The sequence below is a fragment of the Rissa tridactyla genome, chromosome 6 (genome assembly GCF_028500815.1).
Source record: "Rissa tridactyla isolate bRisTri1 chromosome 6, bRisTri1.patW.cur.20221130, whole genome shotgun sequence".
NCBI lineage: Eukaryota > Metazoa > Chordata > Aves > Charadriiformes > Laridae > Rissa > Rissa tridactyla.
This window is the reverse complement of record NC_071471.1, coordinates 73,222,897-73,243,697: the sequence shown is the minus strand read 5'-3', so window position 1 is coordinate 73,243,697 and position 20,801 is coordinate 73,222,897. Positions and strand designations below refer to the sequence as shown.

Below are 20,801 nucleotides of genomic sequence, written 5' to 3'. Positions count from 1 at the left end.
TTTACATTATTTGTAAAAGTTTTCAAAGAAACAAGTTTCCAGGCTCTTCATCCAGACATCTCACCACATAAGACACAGCACATCTCTCCCGGCCCGGGAAGCAGAGCTGCTCTGCGGAGCCTGGCCCCCGTGCACTCCTCTGAAACCTTGAGAGGGGGGATCCTGCCCCTCTGCTCCGCTCTGGGGAGACCCCCCTGCAGTGCTGCCTCCAGCGCTGGGGCACCAACAGCAGAAGGACACGGAGCTGTTGGAGCGGGGCCAGAGGAGGCCCCGGAGATGCTGGGAGGGCTGGAGCCCCTCTGCTGTGGGGACAGGCTGAGAGAGCTGGGGGGGTTCAGCCTGGAGAAGAGAAGGCTCCGGGGAGACCTTGGGACCAGGGGGAACCATGGGACCAGGGGGAACGGTTTTAAATTGAAAGAGGGGAGATTTAGACTAGATATAAGAAGGAAATGTTTTACGCTGAGGGTGGTGAGCCCCTGGCCCAGGTTGCCCAGAGCAGCTGTGGCTGCCCCATCCCTGGAGGGGTTCAAGGCCAGGTTGGACGGGGCTTGGAGCAACCTGGGCTGGTGAGAGGTGTCCCTGCCCAGGGCAGGGGGTGCCACTGGGTGGCCTTTAAGGTCCCTTCCCACCCAAACCATTCTGTGATTCTATGATGAAAGCACCCATTGCCCCAAGCCCCTGACACAGACCCCACCGGCACTGAGCACACAGCATGCTAGCGTCACAGCAGAGGGACACCCACCCTCTGCTGACCGCGGGCACCCTCGGCTAAGCACAACTAGAGGCCCAAAGCTTCAGATGGGGCTTGGAGATCCTCAGTCCAGAGAGGAGCCTGCTGTGCTTCCAAGGGAGTTGTTAAGCCCTTTGGTTGATACAAATCTCCTTCGGCAGATGAAGTTACAGCTCACGTAAGCAGATCGCATTCTTGGGCATCTGTGCAGCTCGTTTACAGTTAGAAATAGCACAATGTATGGCCTGCTGGCATTTCCAAAAAATACACCTAGGAGCAGAGCGGAGGGAAAGAGGGGCAACAGATGGTACCAACAGGGAGAAGCAGCACGGATCTAGATGTCTCCAAAGGCAGTCGCAGTGGTCACAAGCCAAATGTGCAAGCGCTTTCAGGAACAGGAAAATCAGCAGGACGCCACCAGACGTGAAGCTCCAGACACCCAGCGCCGGGGCACACAAGTATGCAGCGCAGTCTATTTTAGACTTGTTCTCCTACTTTGTATTAGTGTGCAGGGACGCTGACTCCAAGCTGTTTGGAGGAAGACTGAGAAACAGTAATTAAGTTGGATGCTTGGTTTTAGTTGACTGAACCATCTAGCAACCACGCCAAGAAAAATCTCAAGCATTCATCTTCTGGGCTGAAATATTTCACGTGAGCAGGCAGGTGTTTTTAAAAATTTAGCTATCACAGCAATCAGCACCACAACTTTATATAAAGTTATATAACCTTTTGCACCACTGGCGGAGCAGAAAAGAAGGGGGAAAAGGAAAAAGAAGAGTGATTTATGTTGCTCCATAAACTGCTGGCAGGCAGTACTGGCTACATGCACATACAAAGCCCTGAACATCTTTGAAGGTGAAGTCATAACCCAACGTTCCAAATTTTACATTAGAGCTTACTATATATAGCAAGTATGCAATAAGCTTTGATTTTGCTGTACATAGTAGCAGTGTGCTTTTTGTGATGAATGGCTCAACGTACTGATACTGAGGGTCTATTAAGCTAATAGCAGTAAAATTAAAACCTTCAAAAGCCAGTATTTTCAAGTTTAATGGTTTCACAGCCACAGCTTGGGGGTAGAGAGGATAAAGAAAAGGAGGAAGAATAAAGGATTTTCCAGACTGAAAAAACAACTGAATACACACACTGTAAACCTGTTTCATGCAGAGATGTATATGAAAATCTACAAGCAGTTTTTAGAAAAAGTTTTACTGCACGAAAGGGTTGTTTGCAGGGGGGAGGGACCTGTCCTGAGGAGCTATTCGGGAGGATGACGGAGCAAAGGGACCCAGCCTTGTGGCACTGCAGGGTTTGCTCAGGCTGCCGAGGCCCCTGCACAGACCGGCACCCTCACCACACAGCATGGCCGGAGCAACACACGCTCCTTGAAAACCCCCTGACCCCCCAACGCGATGTGTTCCCTGGAGCAGGGACAGGGCGACCTTAGGAAACACGGGTCTCCTTCCCTCTCGCGCCCCATCCGCGGCAGAGCTGGAGCTGTGGCCCCATCCGCCACTCGTCCCCACCACCGCGTGTGACACCAGCCCCGAAGGGTCCATTCCTGCCCAGGGCGGGGGTTCCCCTGCAGAGCAGCAGCGTGCTCAGCATGATGCACCGCATCTCTCTGGCGGCTGAACACAGCGCCCCGGGTACGGCAGCAAACCTACGGTTATAAAACCAGAAATCAGCTGGGGCACTCATCACTGCGGCAGACAACAGAAGAGCAGTTATTTGGCTCAAGGAATTTGAGGTTCAAGTTTAAATATGACATTATCAGGGAAGTGAACAGAAAGCAAAATGCAAAAGTACAAGAGACTTTCTTATTCCCAAGACAAGATGTCGAGGCGGGAGTGCCGAACCCTGCAGGACCAGCTCTCGGAGCGGGTCCCACACCCCAGCCTACTGCCCCGCCAGAGACAGAGGTGCTCGGCACGCCGCAGGCAACGCTCCAGCGCTCATGAGACTTTTCTGTCTGAAACAATTCTGGGGACAAGAGTCCCGCAGCTGACACGGGTGACGGATGACGGGCGTCCCACCAGGCCCACAGCATGGCCTCGCGAACAGTGACGCAGGGAAGCCGGGGGAAGCAAAGCCACCTCTGTCGGGATGGGCTGGAAGGAGGGCTGCCCCTTGCGCGTCGGGAGCTGACTGCGCGGGCAGCCACCCCTTCCCACCGGGAGCTCGGCACTGCCCCGGGCAAACGGCACCAAGATGTCTACCCTGGTGACACGACCGTGACTCCCTGAACATCGGCCTCAGCTGCTTCTGGCCTTCTCCCGGCAGGCACGGTGGTGTGCCGAGCTGTGCCCCTGCCCTCCGGCCACGGCTCTGTGGCACCAGCACCCCAGACCCCTCTTCAGCTGCCAGCCCAGGGCAGCAGGGAGAGAAGCAAGTGCCAGGAGCCACCCCAGGGAGCAGCAACCCAACCGCACGGCCCCCGGACACCCCAGGCCACAGGAGGAAGCCACGCTGTGAAGCAAGAGCAGCCAGACCATGGCCTCCCTCTGACTTCCCAGCCCTCGGATGGGTTTTCCTTATGAGAAAGGCAAACGTCCTTCAGCCTGGGCTAGGGGCAACCAGCCTTTGTGCTCAAGGCAGCCACGGGGAAGGATCGGGCCACCCCCCGGCTCCCACCCTGTGGGACAGGGCTGCCGACACAGCACAGGGCCAGGTCAGGCTCTGTGGGGAATTATCAGGGGAATGATAGGATGAGAGGGAATGGTTTTAAACTGACAGAGGGAAGATTTAGCCTAGATATAAGAAGGAAATGTTTCATGCTGAGGGTGGTGAGCCCCTGGCCCAGGTTGCCCAGAGCAGCTGTGGCTGCCCCATCCCTGGAGGGGTTCAAGGCCAGGTTGGACGGGGCTTGGAGCAACCTGGGCTGGTGGGAGGTGTCCCTGCCCAGGGCAGGGGGTGCCACTGGGTGGCCTTTAAGGTCCCTTCCCACCCAAACCGTTCTGTGATTCTAAGTAACACTGTCCATTCCTAGCACTACCAGAGCCTTGGGTCTGGTCACAGTCACCTTCTGCTAACAGTAGAGGCCTGTGGTCATAAAAGCACGACGAGCGGAGTTTAACCAGTGTCTGGTGCTGTAAAACCAGGTAAGAATAACTCACCAAGTGCCGGCTGCTGCGCAGACACCTCGGCAGCGCGCACAGCGGCTCTCTGTACGTGACACGCGAGCGGAAGCTACAAAGCGCTATGAGAAGATGCTGGGTGGGCATTTTTCTCCTGGCACTACTCTCAACTAAGTGTCTTACAAACATGACTTCTACAGGTTGCTAGTTTGCCTGTTGTTTTTCCAGAAACCTTATTTTACTAGTCAGTTAATGCCAGCATTTTAATAAAGTATTTTCTTTGCAAAAACCATACAAGAACAGAATAATAAAAACATTAAATGATCATACCAGCTTTCCCAGCTCAAACCAAGCTTTTTTTAAAAAAAACAAAATCCAATTGCTTCCAGTTTGATAGGCATCCACAAATTACCTGAATTGTTTGTGCATTTTTTCCAGTAATTACCCTCCACGCTTTGCAGAACAGCATCACATGCCAGCAGACAAAAAGTTTCACAACAGAAAATGTCAACAGCCACAACCTGCCATGCCCAGGGTTAGCACGAGCGGCGTTAGCAGAGTGCTGCTGCCAAAGGCACCTCCTGGACCTGGTGCTAACCATAACAAGCCCTCGTGCAGCCGCCGGTTCATCAGAGCACCACGAGTTTCACAGCAGCAAGGTGCAGCAGGACCAGCCCGACGCCTGCTCTCAGAAACTACTTTAACAGACATAAGGCTGCAGTGCTTCGAAAAAGCCTCAAAGCTTCCAGGTATTTAACCGTAATTCAAGTGTCATTGTGGTCCTATGACTCAGGAATTGCAAACATTAGTGAAAAATTAAGTTACACCCTTCAGGAAAGAACAGACGATGAACAACTGATGGAAACATTTCAGTTCTACCGTAGGGAAATTGAAGGAAAGCAATAAAATTCAATGGAGAGAATTAGGTTCAGGGCAAGTCTCTGAAATAGTGAGTTGTTTTATAAGTGATGTACCAAAACACTAGCCATGCCGCTCTGATGGGGAATCTAAGCGTGACATGCGGAACACAGGAAGTTGTTTTGTTCTGCTTTTCAAGTTTTGAGCAACTGCAGTTGTTATCCAACGATCACGTCACCTCCAAAGAGGCAGGCAGTGCTGGCAGCTCACCTCAGGCGCACGGCAGAAAGCCACCCGTGGAAAGCCAGCTGAAGGAGGGTAATGAGATGGCGCTATGCGTTAAATGTACCTATACACCCATATACACAGAGGTTTGGCTGAAGAGCCCAGAGGGAAGGAAGGGTCTGGTCTAATCCAGGGCATCCCATCACTGTCTTCTTATCCTTCTCAACATCTTCTTCTTTCCCCCAGTTTACAAACCTGCTCCACCCCTTCTGCTCGGCACCTATAGCTCAGATGCCCACTGTGGCTTCAATAACCCAGGTCTCCTTTGGAGCAAGTGGTTCTTTTCCTTCTTGAGGCCTTGCCCTACAGCCTTTCACCCTGCATCTCCTGGCCAGGTCTTACCATTGGCACCACATCTGCAGTGGTCCTACTGATACGAACAGGCAGTATTTTCCTTAGGCTAACGTGTGATGGGCAAACATCCTCCCGTTTTGACTGCCAGGTCTGGACTTTTTGCTGCTCTTGGCCACACGCTTTCCTGCTCTGCATGGACTGACTGGCATGGCCAATCTGACTGATCTGAAGCTTGAGGTGCTTCTTCACCCTGCCCCTTCTCCTCCCCAGAAGCCACCAGACATGGCATACCAGCCCACCCGCAGCCCACAACAGCACAGAGCGCTGTCAGTAACGGTGAGTTCTGGTCTGCTAAAGCTGGCCCAAGCTGCACACACAGAGTGAGGACAGTTCCGAAGAAGGATGAAGCTTTGCTGCTCCTTTAAATAGAGCACTGTTCATACAGGAGTGATGGATTTTGACCACGATTCTCTCACTGGTGAGGACAGCGTATTCCGGGCCTCAGGTTTATTTATACTCCAGACCTAGCTAATAGGAATTTGGGTCTAATCCAAACGCTCTTGATATAATAAAGTCCTTATCCAGAGTTAAGCAGCATTTGAAGGGGCAAGATCAAGGATGAAGCTTAAATGCTGCTGCTGCCATTAGACATTTTTACTTGCTCAAGTGTCCAGTTGTCCAGACACCTTGAGCAGACAGGATGAATATGCCATGCTCTGTTTACAGGCTTGCTGGGATGGAGTAACAGCTCAAGCAAAACAAGTCCTTCGTCACACTCAAGCAAGTGGTCAAGTCCCGTGACAGAGGGTACAAAAAAATAAATCCCTTTTCCCCCGCTCAGGACTACATGAGCACTGAGCACTATAGTCCCACGGCTTTAACACTGCTTAGATAGAGAAGAACAGACAGGCTACAGCGGGAGTGGTAGCAGCTCGTGTACGTCCAGGCCTTCTAGCACAAAAAAAGAGCAGAAAAATTTAGGGGACGACATAATGAACCACAGTGTATAAAGCAAGATCTTTGACAAGAAGATTCTTCCTAATGATTAGTTACAGTTTTCAGACCCCTTGCTAACATATCACAAATGAAGTTTTGTCTAGATAGTGACGACTGGGAAGTTGTAAGACGATTCTAGATCTTATTCAAGCTGCTGGAGTTTTCCCATGGGCTTCACTGAGGGCAGCGTAGTAGGCAGCATCAACTGAAATTACAGATGGTATTTATATTCCCAGTCACACCACATCCTGTATTTTTAGGTACCAAAATTTCATCCTGAGCAAAGTTTTGACTATTTGATGAGAAAGGGAGTCCCATCCCCCTCCATGCTTGCAACCAGTAAAAGCAAAACGTGGAGGCATTACAGAGAACCAGCTCCCACCCTCTGCCCTCAAACAAAGAGCTTGCAGGTGAAGCCCAAAAGAATTTAATTTGGTGATCCAGGGCATTCCTCAGCAACGCACCAACTTTTCAGACACAAACCAAACCCCAAGTGCTGTGAGAAACACTGAAATACTGTTCCCCAGTTAAAGGCAAATTTTTGTACAATCATTTTGAAGAGCCATAAAGAAAGTAACTTCACAAGAAATCCATACCAGAGGGGTCAGAGAAACTGCAGGGGAGCAAAGGGCCTCCAAGGGCCCTGAACTCTTATGGGTAACTGCTGGGCATCAGTACCTCGACATGATAAATATAATCTCAATTCCAAGAAGAGTTTTAGCTCTTTGAACCAAGAGATATTTCAAAGAAACTGGAAGTCTGGGAGCCATTAGCCCTCCAGGCACACAAGATTAGTTCTGACACAAACAAAGTACCCTCAACACTCGCTACACCCTCGCTGTAAACGGTGCTAATACATGACTACAATTTTATTAGCTCTTTGAACAAGCAGTGCTTGGTTTCTCACGATATCAACTGCTTTGTACTCCCCCCTGGGAGCAGGGGCTCCAATTCCCCATGGTCGCCCCCCAAAGCTTTGGAACAAAAGGCTCTTATCACCTCTGAAATTACCACCACCAACTTACAGACAGGCATTTAATTTTAAGAAATTGCCAACCTCAGTTTTTAAGGAAAAATAAATGCAACCAAACAGTGGAACGTTGATTAAAAAACACAAGAGGCTTTTTGGGAGAGGCATTAGTTCAGCAAGCACTCACCTGATACTGGAGGCAAAGCTATGTCTCAAACTGCGTTAAGAGATCTCTTATTTCTGGAGTCAGATGCTCTACTGCCTTTGCAGCTTCTGTGATAGCTTTCCGATACATCCCTTTCTTCTTGCGATTAAATCTCAGTTTGAAAAACTCAGAGAAAGGAGAGAGTTTTGAAACAGATAAGAATGACGTTGTTGGAGAACCAAACCATGATACCTTAGCTTCTCGCCACGAAGGTTCCCCATTTTCCTTCTGGCTAAGGTTTATGTCAAGAACACGTGCTGGCCACCATGGAAAACCATGAATTTTACCCCAAACAATATCCCCCACTGACACAGTCCTTCCATCTTCTGTGACACATTTAGACACACTTTGGGTATGCAGTCTAACTGTCAGCGGCGGCACAATTTTACGCTCATCTTTTGAAGATGAAGAGACAGATGCATCATCACCAGGCAAAAAGTCACACAGTTCTGGTGATGTTACTTCTGAACTAGAAGACTTGGATTCATCTAGACTGTCATTACTACACACTGATAAACTAGAAGAATCTGCTTTTCTTTTACGATAATTCATAAGGAAAGCCAAGTTATCGTGTCCATCTTTACCTTGGGGAAATCTTTTAAAGTCATCGTCTTCACCTGAACTCCCTGACGATATCTCAGCTAAACTTCTGTCTGTGGACTCATCGTTGTAAAATGCGCCGGGATTGGACTCCCTGCTGTTCTGTAGGACATTTATTTCGTCAATAAGTTCTGCCTTATAAATTGAAACACTCTGACCATCATTTATGCGATGGGGCTTCAGCCGTATCTTTGGGGGTGGGACATCCGCACTGGAATGCACCGGCCGCGTGAGCTTCAGTTTTGGAATGGAAGCAAGCTGGCTGCCTGCTGACTTGTCCATTAAACATTTGGTTTCTCGACACCGTTCAGAGTCTCTGGTCTCCTCTTGGTCCTCCCCTCCGTTCTGCAATATTCGCTCTGGACAAAACGGTTTGACTGAGCCGTGAACCCGGGAGGGGATTTTGACAACTTCACCTTTCCCCTGTGGAGTACTGTAGGATATTTTTATAACTGGCGTTCGATGTACTAGTTCCCCAGAAAACTTGTCATCCTCTCTCTTTTCTCTTTTGTTCCTCTTCTCCGTGTAGTCGGAGTCACTGTGCTTTTTCTGCTCTTTGTCCTGAATGCTCAGCTTCCTCCTGGTTTTAGCGTTCTGCCTCGCTGTGTTTGCATCCTCGGGGTTCAGGGTGTTTTTACATTTCTCACAGAGCACCTGCCTTGGCCGCAGCCTGATGGTGCTCATGATAAGCCTTCCTGGGTCTCTGTTCCGCGACAAACGCCTCCTCGTCCTCTTTATAGTCCGTGGTGGTGGCTGAGGAACCCACTGGTTGTACGTGTGCCGCAGCCACAGCGGGCGAGGAAAGGGAGCTCCCTCGAAGTAGGGGGGGTACGGAGGAAGGCTGCCAGGCGGCGGGGGGGGCAGCAGGGGGGGTACTTGCTCATCCCCGCTTCCTTTGGGAGGCTTTTCACCAGCAGGCTGCGGCTCTGTCTCACCCTGCACAGCACCTCCGCCACCAGCATCTCCGCCATCAGCAACTCCGTTAGCGCAAGCGTTGGCAGGAGGGTCCTCATGCTTGGGGAAGGAGGACGGGAGACAAAACAATCCGGACCTAAAAGAGGGTGAGAAGGACAGGGAAGGAAAGAGACAAAGAGTCAGGATGTTTGAAAGGTGTTTCTCTGGGAAGACTGTGCATAACAAACATGCTAGTTTTTTTTTTAAAAAAACAAAAACAACAGAACAACCACCACCACCCCCGCAATCCTCCAACAACTTCCACATACTAACAGCACAACATTTTTCCCTTGACTTTTAAAACAAGGCAGTCAATTCTGCCACTGAAAAAAATAACAGCATTTCAAAATTTAGGAAGTGCGTCCTACTCTTCTGCCAGAAAAGGCACAGAAATCAAAATCTCTATTTCCACAAACTCTCCGCACAAAGTTTTGCTCTAAGAAATCACACAAAGCGGTTTATTTTACCAGCAGGCTGGTAACGCCACGAGGAGGGCTGTGATACAGATTATGCAAGCCTGCTGGGAGCTATTAAACTTCCTTTCTTCACGCTGTACTTGCCTGGCTGATTTTTCAGCTTCTCATTCAAAATCTGAAAACCCAACTTGGACGGATAACTTGCACTTTCAAGGCACAGGTTCACTAGCACACAGCTCTGCTCCTCTGCTCCCGCTCTTTCCATATATGATGTTATTTGTTAAAATAAGGAATACAGAATAGCAAGATTAAGAATGATGATGTACTATTGTCCAACGCCAAGTCTCACTACAGGCTACCAAAGTCTGGGTACAATATCTTGCACAGATACTGGCACAAGCAAATCCTCTGAAACACCTAACTGTGATTCATGTCTCTGGGTTTCTGCACCAGAATTTATGCCCTTGGCCTGACATTAGAAATATTATGCTAACACAGCACTTGGACAAATATTTGTCCTGAAACACCAACTCAGAATGGGCAATGCTCGCTACCTTGGCTTTCCAGAGAGAGTTCTGTAGAGAGTACACCATTAGTGACATATTTCAGCTTTTTAATAACAACAAAATGCTGCATGGGTGAGCCACGAAGAAGCTGGAGAGATGGAGAACAGTGACAGACCAAACACTAGTTCTGGTTTAGGATGCTCCACTCCCCATTGCCCTCCTTGCTAGCCACAGTCTTCCTTCCAGCCACGAGCAAGGGAGGGGTTTCTTGGTGGTGTCACAGAGACAAGGACTTTGCCAGCTGTTACACAGAAGGGCACCGAAAAGAAGCTGAAGGCCTCCACGCAGTCACACATCCCCTTATCAAGGGGAGCACGTCACCACCACGGGCTTGCTGGTGGAGAGGAACCTCCTCCCTCCACCCAGGCACCCGGCTGCCAGTGCCCTCCCTCCTCAGCTCTGTGCCCCGGCCACATGGCTCTGCTGTGGGAGGGATCCCAAAGCGATGTCTCTCCTTCCCACAGGAGCATCAGCAGACAGCAGCGTTACCAAAGGTGATGAACCATCCGAGATCAGGGACAAAAAAAGAGCGGGGCCTTTTAAACATACCACAGGAGAATGGGGAACATGGATCCCATTTAATATGGCCCTAATCCACTGGCTTCATTCTCCTTCTCTCAGACAACTGCAGGCTGCATCTCTCTCACCTGATTTCCATGAAGACTCCCACCAAGTTTAAAAATAATGCTTGCATAAAGTAGGCAAGCAGGAATTAGTCTGATTCCGGTACCAAGTCACTGCCCTTCTCTAACTGAAATAAAAAGAATCCCTGAGTTACTGGGACTCTGAATTAAAGTCCTTTCCCATTATCCAGAGTAAGAGTGCAAGAACTGGCTGTTTAGCTAACAGTTCAGCTTAACTGGGAAGCTCCAAGTTCGAATGCTAGTGAGTCAAGAGGATTACACTGTTAAAACCGCATAATTTGGAACAAAATGTTTTTGTTCTAAGAGGGGTTTTTTTAAACCGAGACAACTGAGAATGTAGGTGTCTTTCAAAAGACAACCAAGAGAGCAAGTACAGTTTGTACAGCCAAAGATGTCAGCACCGTTCATAAAACAACTGAAGTGGTATCACTTCCAAAGCTCTGGCTATAAATTTCGGTTATTTTATACAATGAGATTGTCTAATTTGGTCACACCAGAAATACGAACAAATTTTCTGGCCCTCGTGTGGACCCAAGTCCAGCTCCCTCTGCTCCCGCAGGCGAGCCCCGACCTTCCTGCTCCCCACAGCCTGGCTCGGAGCAGCACTTCCTTCCTGAGGATCCGCCGTGGCACCAAGCGTCTCGCTTGGCAGAAGCGAAGCACTCAAAGGTTAACCCCGCGGGATGACGTACACTCATAAAGTTAACGTTTCAGCAAGTCCCAGCCCTGCTAGGTTTGAACCGGCCCACCCTGCCACTGGACCGCAGACCCCAGCCTGATGGCAGCCCGTGGGGCAGTGCCGTCCCTGGGGAGCGCAGCGGGGCGGGAAGCCAGTGCGCCTCTGCCCAGGTACCTGTGCCCTGCTGCCACCGCACGGCCCTGGACGAAGGCTAACCTGGAGCACAGCGGGACAGGGGGCAGCCAGGGCCCTCGGCAGCCCTCCCACTCTGCCTGGCGAGGGGACACGGGGACACCAGGTGCACACCGGCAGCTCGTGACGCGCGCTGGAGAAGCGCAGTGGCTGTTAAGCCATTTTAACCAGAAGCCTTTTAAGGTAGGGTCCTGCTATTTTACACTTGGTACAAAAATACAAGGAAAATGTCCAAACAATGAGGAAGAGCCCCCCGGCAGCAGGGGCTCCTCACCCAAACTCAATCATCAGCCTCCACTTCCACAGCTCTTCAGCCCAAAGATGCAGCAGCACCAGCAGTCTGAGAGAAAAATACACCACTGCCTGGTCCGAGGGATTACACCAACTGGACAGGCCGAACAACAAAGCGGCTTAAGACTCATTTTCCACGGCAGCGGCTTCCACACGGCCAGGCAGCGGCTCTGGCAGGGAGAGTCACAGCCGGGCAGGGACAGATGAGCTCTGCAAACCCTGCTACTGCGGCAGAACTGCTCCCACCCTGGGGCGAGCGGCCCACTGCTGCGTCCTGCATCCCGCCGCGACACCCAGCAGCACCAGGAGAGCCGCACTCTGCATGGCCACAGCACCAGGTCCTGGCAGTGGTCAGATACACAGCCAGGTGTGCTGACCATGGGGCCACATCCTTCCTGCCCTGTTCTGGGCTTGGGACCCCACGGTGCAGGGGCAGGAGCAGCTCAGAGCCTCCCTCCTCTCCCTGCCGGCGCTCACAAGCGTCCCGGCCTCAGGGAACTTCAGCAGGTCACAAGCACCTCCCGCGGCAGCCACACTGCCGGCATGGGGTGCTCATACAGGCAGACCGCGAGGGCAGCCATGGTGAATTACAGCCCCCCCCAGCTCCTCCAGCAGCGCCTCTGGCTCCAGCCAGGACACCAGGAACCTGCGCATGCCCCCGGCTGCCACAAGGTCACCACACGGGTGACCCAGCACGCCAGGTAGCCACACAGGTGCCCCAGCACGCCCCCACAGATGGGGCTCATGGGTGATGGGCACCCTTTCTCCCGAGGGGCATCTAGCTCTTTTCCTTCATACTGGAAGCGTCTCTGAAGGCTAAGAAAGCCTGAGGAACCATCACTTCCGCAGTCTGCCTGCCACGTCAGCTCTGGGCAGAGGCAAGAAGAGCTCCGCCGTCTTGCCCACCTGCCTGCCTGCCCCCCCGCAGCAATGTGCACCCCAGTCCTGCTTCTCAGGCACCAGGGAAGGAAAACAGGTCCAGAGAGGCCGCACTCAGAGCGTCTCCTGTCTCGTCACTGCACTGCCAGGCACCAGCAGCACCCGTTCAGCACGAGTGAACAACCACCATCGCCCAAGGCTGCTTTCAGTTTCTCTGTCCCTCCACACTCTGTACTCCTGCTGGGGATGCACTGGAAGACCACACTCCTTCGGGCTCCTTCAGCTGCGGGAAAACCAACTAAACGCAATTAAGTCCTACCCTTGGAGAGTGTTAGCCAGCTGGCATGCCCACAGCCCCCCTGGTGGTCCCCTCTCACCAGCCTGAAGCCGCTTTCCACGCAGGCACAGCTCCTTGTAAGAGGATTTAGCTCCGGTGTCTTTCCACCCACTGCAAAACGAGACATGTTTTATCTGACACACTTCGCTTCCCAGGAGCGGCGCACTTTTACCACAAGGAGAAATAACAATTTCCTCAGCTTTCCCCACATCCCCCACACTTTTTTGCGCAAGTCTGGGTGAAGTTAATGTATTTCTGTCTACCTACTGTCACTATTGATTCTGCATATCTAAACCCACTCAGCTAAGATGAAGGTGCCCGAGTTTGTGGGTCAGGGACACGAGTGCATCCGCAGGTATTACAAACATCAGGAAATACTGCAGAATGTGATTTCACCCTGTTTATAATCCCCCTTTCTGGGGCAGATGTAGCCAAACGGACTAAGTTACCTCAATCCAACCTCTGCTTGAAACAGAAGACATTAGCCTCCAATTTATACTCATGCATAATTAAAAACCAACTAATTAGAAGTTCAATTGCAACAAAATTGCCAAGTCTTGTTATCAAAAACACTTTAACTGCAGACAAAATGCATTTAAACTTCATGAGCATGGATGCTACGTAGCTTACTGTCTAGAATAGTGAATTTATTAGAACAAAATAACTGTCGGTCACTCCTAATAAGTGCTGGTGCTGCACACACTACCCAGGCTGCAGTCAAAAAGGGATGCCTGTAGGAAGCCAATAACCTTTTTTTCTTCAAGTAATTTCACAGCTATTGGAAGAGTCCGGCATGTATTTTTACCTACATGCCACTGTTCCCCGCGGCAGGGGGCAGGCTGCAGGCAGGAGGAGGCAGGAGGCAGGCAGGCTCCTGCCAGCAGCCCCCCCCGGCTCCCAGATGAGCCCCCACAAACCTGGGCAGGCGGTTTTGGGTTCAAACCTGCCCCTGCTTGTTCCCGGCTAAAATAATGGGAGTCTGACAGCGGGATCTGGATGGAGAGGGGTCTCCTGGCTGCAGGCCTGCCTCTCGCACAGCTCTCCACATCGCCACTACGTTTGAGGAGAAATAAAACAGATTTGTGCGGTAGGCAATGCTAAAAACCAGTTTAACATGCAAAAGAAAGCCGAAAAGCCACCATACAGGCTTTCCTTCTTTCTTTTGGGATTCTCCCCTTTCAGTACAGGTAAACCAACCCACTCCGGTTGCTGCTCTCCCGTCGGTCCGTCCCACTGCCCACCCAGCCCCGCTCCCCAGTGGGGCGGCACTGCCCGGGAGGCACAGGCAGCGCACGCCGTAACCCCAGCACAGGCCAGCGAGACTGCTCCTTCAGCGGGGAGGAGGGGGGGAAAGGCTTTTGCCACGTTGCTGTTTTGGGGCCTTCAAAGTTCAGCACCAAGCTGACAAATTCCTACTGCCTTTGGCACACATCTCAACCTTTGCCTTCCAACCAGTGGCACACTGCCTCCTGTACTCTGCTGCTTCTGCGGTGGGCAAGATCTCTTCCTCCCTCCACATCCCAAACTTACGGCTGCTGCAGTGGAGAAGGCGCTTTCAGCCCACTCCTCATGCTTACCCAGAGTCACTAAGGTGCACCAGGAGCCAGCCACTCGCCTCACATCCTGCTGACAGCCACAACCAGAGGCCACAGCTCTCCAGACACGTGTTACCACCACGTCACAGGCTCGCTACGGCCACCACAGCCCAGCCAGCGCTTGGGACTACTACGGCCAGGATGTGGCCCCAGCAGTTGCTCTGTGCTCAAGTTCTGCAAACACCTGAAGGGAGGAAGCTCCTGGCCCACCGGCCCTGCAGGGAGAGGTTCTCCCAGTGCTGCAAGAGAAGCTGAGATCTCTACCCAGGGCTTCTGGAGAGACAGGCGGGACATGCTCCCACTCCACCATGGCACTAAAGCGATGGTTAAAGCGCAGTGCCAGGGGGCACCCAGAAGCCAAACTGCTTTTCTTCATGTTTCACTCCCTGAAGCGACACTACTGCACCAATGGGCTGTGAAACTGGCCCGCTCACAGATTCCAGCCTGTTAAGGAGAGGAGAGACAGCAGCTATCCCATCCCTGTGTAATGTGGGGACAGGTCGGTCCATCCGAAGGCTCATCTTTCACCACAGAAAAGTCTGATCATTAGAAAGGATAATTACTGGGGCAAGTGGGAAGAGATGGGGGCAGCTATCCTACTGACGAGTTCAAACGCATCAACAAACCCCTTCCTTCTGCCTTCCCCATTCCTCCTCCAGCCAGAAAGGAGGACAGGATGCTGCTCCAGCATCCCCAGTGCAGGCCCAGGCAGCCCCCAGCCGAGCCACGGGTCTCCCGGTGGACGGGACGGCAGCAGAAGGAGCACCAACGCTCAGGGGACTGCAGGCTGTCTGCTGCCCTCCCACCCCAGCAGGGACCAGCGGCAGGGCTGGGGCAGCGACCAGCTCCAGGAACACCTCAAGGCCTGGGAGGAAACACCCACCGGGTTGTTTCTTGGATCCACTGGGGCAGAGAGGGTGAAGAGAAGAAAAAAAATCACGGAGCAAGGTTAGGGAAAAAGATCCAGGTGAAAAAAGTGTATGTTGTCCCTAATGAAGAAGGCAATTGGACTGTGAAAAGACAGACAGAGCTGGCTCTTGGACGTGACTGAAGGGATGCCGACCGCTCGCTGCTTTGGCTGGAACCAGACACCAAGCAGGGTTTATAGACTCTTAATAGCGTTAGATGCCTGAATACTTTTGAAAATCTGGCTCCAATTTTCCGGGATGGCCATGTGAAACTAAATAAACTATGAAAATTAAGTTCAGAAGTCTTGCTTCATACATCTTCTGAGCAGAATCAGAGGTGAAGCTGGCTGTACTCCTCCCAGCACCGACCTGACAATTCATTTACTGAGCAGCCAGAAAGCAAATCCCTCTTCTCAGCTTTAACGCAGGGAAAAGCCGGCCAGTGAGTCCTTGGCCAGCAGCACCTCCTGCCAGGGCGGCTAACGACGCTGAGAAAGTTACCATCCTTCTGAAATAAAGCACCCGCTGCTGCCTTCCCCCCGCTTCGGGGAACAGACCCTTCACCCGGGAAATGCCCCTTCCGTGTCGGGGGGCTCGGCCTCTCCCGAGCCGGTGCTGCTCACCCACCCAGCCGTGGGGGCGGCAGGGCTGGGGTCACAGCGGAGCAAGAAACCAGGGGGACACACACGCAGAAACCCCCCCGAACCGCGGACGCGGCAACCCGAGGGGGGGCGGCCACGGGGGGCTCCGGGAGAGACCCGCGGAGCCGCTTCAGAGCGAAGGGGGGTGGGAAGGGGAAGCGCTGGCCAAGGCCGCGGGGCTGCGGCGGGGCCGGGCAGTGGGGCGGGGCGGAGGGGAAGCCCGGCACCGGCCGGACAGGGGGGGCGGCGCGGCGCAGGGACACGCTCCCCCCGGGCCCTCCGCGGGCGCCGCCGCCCGGAGCCCCGCCGCGGGGGGGAGCCGTGGCGAACCTCGCCGTTCTCCGCGGCCGGGCCCGCCGCCCCCGGGGCACCGGGCCGCCCGGCCTCCCGGCTGGGGCCCGCTCCCGCACGCTTTGTTCCCGCCGGGCGAACAAAGGGCGAGCGGGGGCAGCGCGGGGCCTCCGACCCCGGGCCATCCCCGCCGCCCCCAAACCGCCCGCCCCCGCCCCCGGCCGTACTTCTTGGTGCAGTCGAGCAGGACGCCGGTGAAGCGGCGCTCCCCGCAGCTCAGCGTCACCACCAGCGTGTCGTTCACCATCTGCTCCACCAGCACCGGCACCCAGGCGCCCACCCGCGGCGCCGCCGCCTCGGCCATGCTGCCGCCGCCGCTGCCCCGCCGGGGCCGGGCCGCGCCGGGCCGCGCCGCGCGATGACCTCACGGTGCGCTGCCGTAGGGGCGTGACGTCAGGGCGCCGCCCCCGCGCCTGCGGGCGGACCGGAACCGGCCCCGCTCCGCGCCGCGCGCCCGTGCCGGTGGGGCCGGTTGCGGGAGCGGCGCCCTGGGATCCGGCGGCGCGGGGGCAGCAGCCGCGGGACGGAGGCGCCGGGGGCGTGCGGGGAGTCACGGAACGGTTTGGGTGGGAAGGGACCTTAAAGGCCACCCAGTGGCACCCCCTGCCCTGGGCAGGGACACCTCCTACCAGCCCAGGTTGCTCCAAGCCCCGTCCAACCTGGCCTTGAACCCCTCCAGGGATGGGGCAGCCACAGCTGCTCTGGGCAACCTGGGCCAGGGGCTCACTGCCCTCACAGCAAACAATTTCTGCCTCACATCTCATCTCAGTCTCCCCTCTGTCAGTGTAAAACCCTTCCCCCTCGTCCTATGGCAACAGGCCCCGCTGAAATGTCTCTCAGTAAAATTCCAAGCAACCGAGTATCTGCTCAGAGTTCCATCGACAAACAGCCCCCAGACACTGCTCTGCAGACACCGGGAACACCGCACCGGCCCTTGTGCCAGCCGTGCCAGGAGAGCAAAGCAAGAAACACATGTATCACCAGAATGTCAGTGACATTCGAAATACTCCTTGGTGACCTTTGTGCCAACCCATGGTGATTTCCCAGCTGGTTTGGACACATCAGAAACATTACAATGGCTCAAAGACACAACTGTTCTATGAAATACGGAAACAGAGAAAAACTTGGGCCACTTAAAGTCATTGAGAAAACTTCAGGTGACTTCAGCACATATTACATCTGTAATATCACTTTGCCCAAGTTACTAAAACGTACTTCAGATTGTAAGGTTAGATAGCAATTTAAATCTTACTTTACCCGTTCCTGATGTTTACTTCTGTCACTTCCCACTGTGAAGTAATTCAATTAATTCCACATTTGTTTCCGGGTGGATTCTCTGCTGCTCCTGCACTGCAGTGACCCTGCAACAAGCTCGCACATCCTCAGACAAATATTCAAAAGTCAAGCAGTGAAATGCTGTTTTCATTGCTATAGAAATATGAGGGAATTGAGAAATCATTTCTGCTAACCCTTAAGTCCAGCATTTTTTCCCCCAATCTTAAAGGAAATGTTATTAAGTGTGTTTTGTGAGGCTGCACGGCAGGTTCAGGCCATGTCTCTGTTCCTTCGTATACAAAACGTTGTAGCGTTTTCCCACCTCGATGTGTGACTTTGAAATCCTTGAAAATTAGGGTCACCCAACACTTTCCAGAGTAAGCCTTCTATCTGTTAACTTTGCCAAACATAATGATTTGCGCTGAGTTTTTTTTTCTTTCTGGGTGTTTGCTGCAAGGACATTGGTCTTGGTTGCATTGGTTTGACATCCCCGAGAAGAAACAATTTTGTTAGTTTTGGCTTAACCCCCCCCGCCTCAGTTTGCCCAATGCGGCTCATTACCCCTTCCTGGCACAGAGACATCGGTCAAACCTTTCGACGAGCTCCTGATGGCACCACAGAAACTGGCTTCTTTGAAACCAAACCTCCTGGTTTCCCATGTGGACTTTGGAGAGGGAGTGTTAAGTGAAACCAGTTAATTGAAACCACGCACCAGTACAGGTTGGGGCTGACCTGCTGGAGAGCAGCTCTGCAGAGAGGGAGCTGGGAGTCCTGGTGGACAACAAGTTGCCCACGAGCCAGCAATGTGCCCTTGTGGCCAAGAAGGCCAATGGTCTCCTGAGGGGCACTGAGAAGAGCGTGGCCAGCAGGGGGAGGGAGGCCATCCTCGCCCTCGGCTCTGCCCTGGGGAGGCCACAGCTGGAGCACTGGGTCCAGTGCTGGGCTCCCCGCTTCAAGAGGGACAGGGAACTGCTGGAGAGAGTCCAGGCTGCGGAGATGCTGGGGGACCGGAGCATCTCTGTGCTGAGGAAAGGCCGAGAGCCCTGGGGCTGTTCGCTGGAGAAGAGCAGGCTGAGGGGGGATCTCATCAATGCTCAGCAAGAGCTAAAGGGCGGGGGGCAAGAGCATGGGGCCAGACTCTTCTCAGTGGTGCCCGGGGACAGGACGAGGGGCAACGGGCACAAACTGGAACACGGGAAACTCCATCTCAACATGAGGAGGAACTTCTTTGCTGTGAGGGCGGCAGAGCCCTGGCACAGGCTGCCCAGAGAGGTGTGGAGTCTCCGTCTCTGGAGACATCCCAAACCCGCCTGGACGCGTTCCTGTGCAACTGCTCTGGGTGACCCTGCTCTGGCTGTCACCACCACACCACGACCCCGGCCGCCAGCAGCTGGCTGCAGGTTGCCACCGAAGGCAGCCACCACCCACGGTATGCACACAAGAGGGCAGGATGGAAATTTTAAATCTTTTCTTCTGAGATTTTAACTGTTGAAAGCCCCCATAGTACCCAAAAACCACACAAACGTGAGGCTACAGAACCAAAACCGGTTGGGAAGAGCTCCAAGCCCTGAGCCTTAACAAACACCCAGGAGCAGCCGGTTCAGCTGCGCTCTCGAAGGGACATTCAGCGGCAGATCTAAGGGTAACGCGGCCTGTTAAATACTTACTGCTATCTGCAAAATGAGCATTATTTGTGGAACTGAACCGAGAGCCAAGGGCATTACTGGTACCATCAGGCTGCAGCGTGCTGGGCACGGGCACTGCCAGCCCTGCTGCACTCTGCCGGACAAGCCCACCAGAACAAAAGGAAAAAGCAATTGATTTTTGTGCTTGGTGACCCTCCCCCTTTTCCTCCCCTCCCACAGGCCCGGCATTCCTCACAATGGAACAAACGAGTAGGAATTAATTTCAGCCCTCCTGCTGGAGTGGCGGTGTCCGTTCCCAATTTTCCGTAAACAAGTACCAGTAAAACCAGCACAGAAATCAATCATGGCATTTGTATGTGTACAAAGTTAATTAAAATACTCTGCTAAGTCACTGCCGCTCATTAATCAGGTGTTGATCCAGACATATGCAAGACAAATCTCTCTCTGATATATTTGGAAGTGTATTCCACGGCGCACCACACAGAAAGCACGGAAGATGCCTTAGGAATGGCACAACCCCACGACCGCAGGGAACGGATCCCCTGGGATCCACCTGTTGGGCCTCACGGGATGATTGCCGCTTAGGACTTCAGGGACATGAAGGTCAAAACCATGAAAAACAAAAATCAAGCTGTTCTTAAAGGTGACTTTTAGGAAAAAAAAAGTAGAGAAAATCCTTTTTTTAACCTTGCATTTGCTAATTACTTAAACAATGTATTTCTGTAACAACTGCTAGCAGGATTTTCTTTGGGGTTTCCTTAGGGTTTATACACAGACCAAACAGCACTGCTGTACATAAATTAACGCTTTTCCTGATGAGCTAGAACCAGGAACGAGACACGTCCTAAACCCTCACCCTCACTCTGTGTCACGTCCTGTGAACCCACCCACGGCAGCAGCTCTGCGCTGCGTGCAGAGAACTGGCACGCTCATTTCCAGGTTGCTTTGAAATTCTGCATTTTGGTAAGTCGCATCCACTGACTTACCTTTATAACCACCCTGTACAAGTAGCATGTATATTTTTACTAATCTTTTACGGAAGGATCCCATTTTTATGTGAATTGCCGAACAGACTCCGGCACGCTGGACTCACCGGGGATTAATAAGGTGCCCGTGCTGGTGACTGCCGCAGACTTCTCACGGCACACAAAGCACCGAGACCCAAACGCGAACCCTTGAAGCTTCATATAGGTTTCAGGTAGAGACTTGCCAAAAAGGGCTAATAAATGTTTACTCACATGAACAGTACTAGGCGCTATTTTCTCTGTCAATCTAAACAGCAAAATACAAAAAAACCTCAACTGAGCTGGTATTTGGTATTATTTATTACGGATACTTCTTAATGTTGCAATCGCAGTATCTAGGGGACAGGACAAACTGTAGTTCTGAGACAGCCTTGACTTTCTGCAAAA

The 20,801-nt window shown here is 52.8% G+C and overlaps 1 protein-coding gene across 7 annotated transcripts in view; it reads right to left on the bottom strand.

Moving 5' to 3' along the window:
- Positions 1-16,806, bottom strand: part of PWWP2B (PWWP domain containing 2B) — a 64,090-nt gene extending 47,284 nt beyond the window's left edge. For 4 of the 7 annotated variants that reach the window (XM_054206056.1, XM_054206055.1, XM_054206061.1 and 1 more), the window contains exons 1-2: positions 16,636-16,806; positions 7,398-9,066 (exon numbers count right to left, since the gene is read on the bottom strand). In XM_054206056.1, coding sequence (XP_054062031.1) covers positions 7,416-9,066; positions 16,636-16,772 — 1,788 coding nt within the window. In that variant the 5' untranslated portion in view covers positions 16,773-16,806 and the 3' untranslated portion in view covers positions 7,398-7,415. Of the gene's footprint in view, positions 1-2,613; positions 6,196-6,218; positions 6,446-7,397; positions 9,067-16,635 lie in introns of those variants that run through there. The other 3 variants (XM_054206060.1, XM_054206059.1, XM_054206062.1) reach the window with 3 other exon arrangements.
- Positions 16,807-20,801: the final 3,995 nt, after the last annotated feature.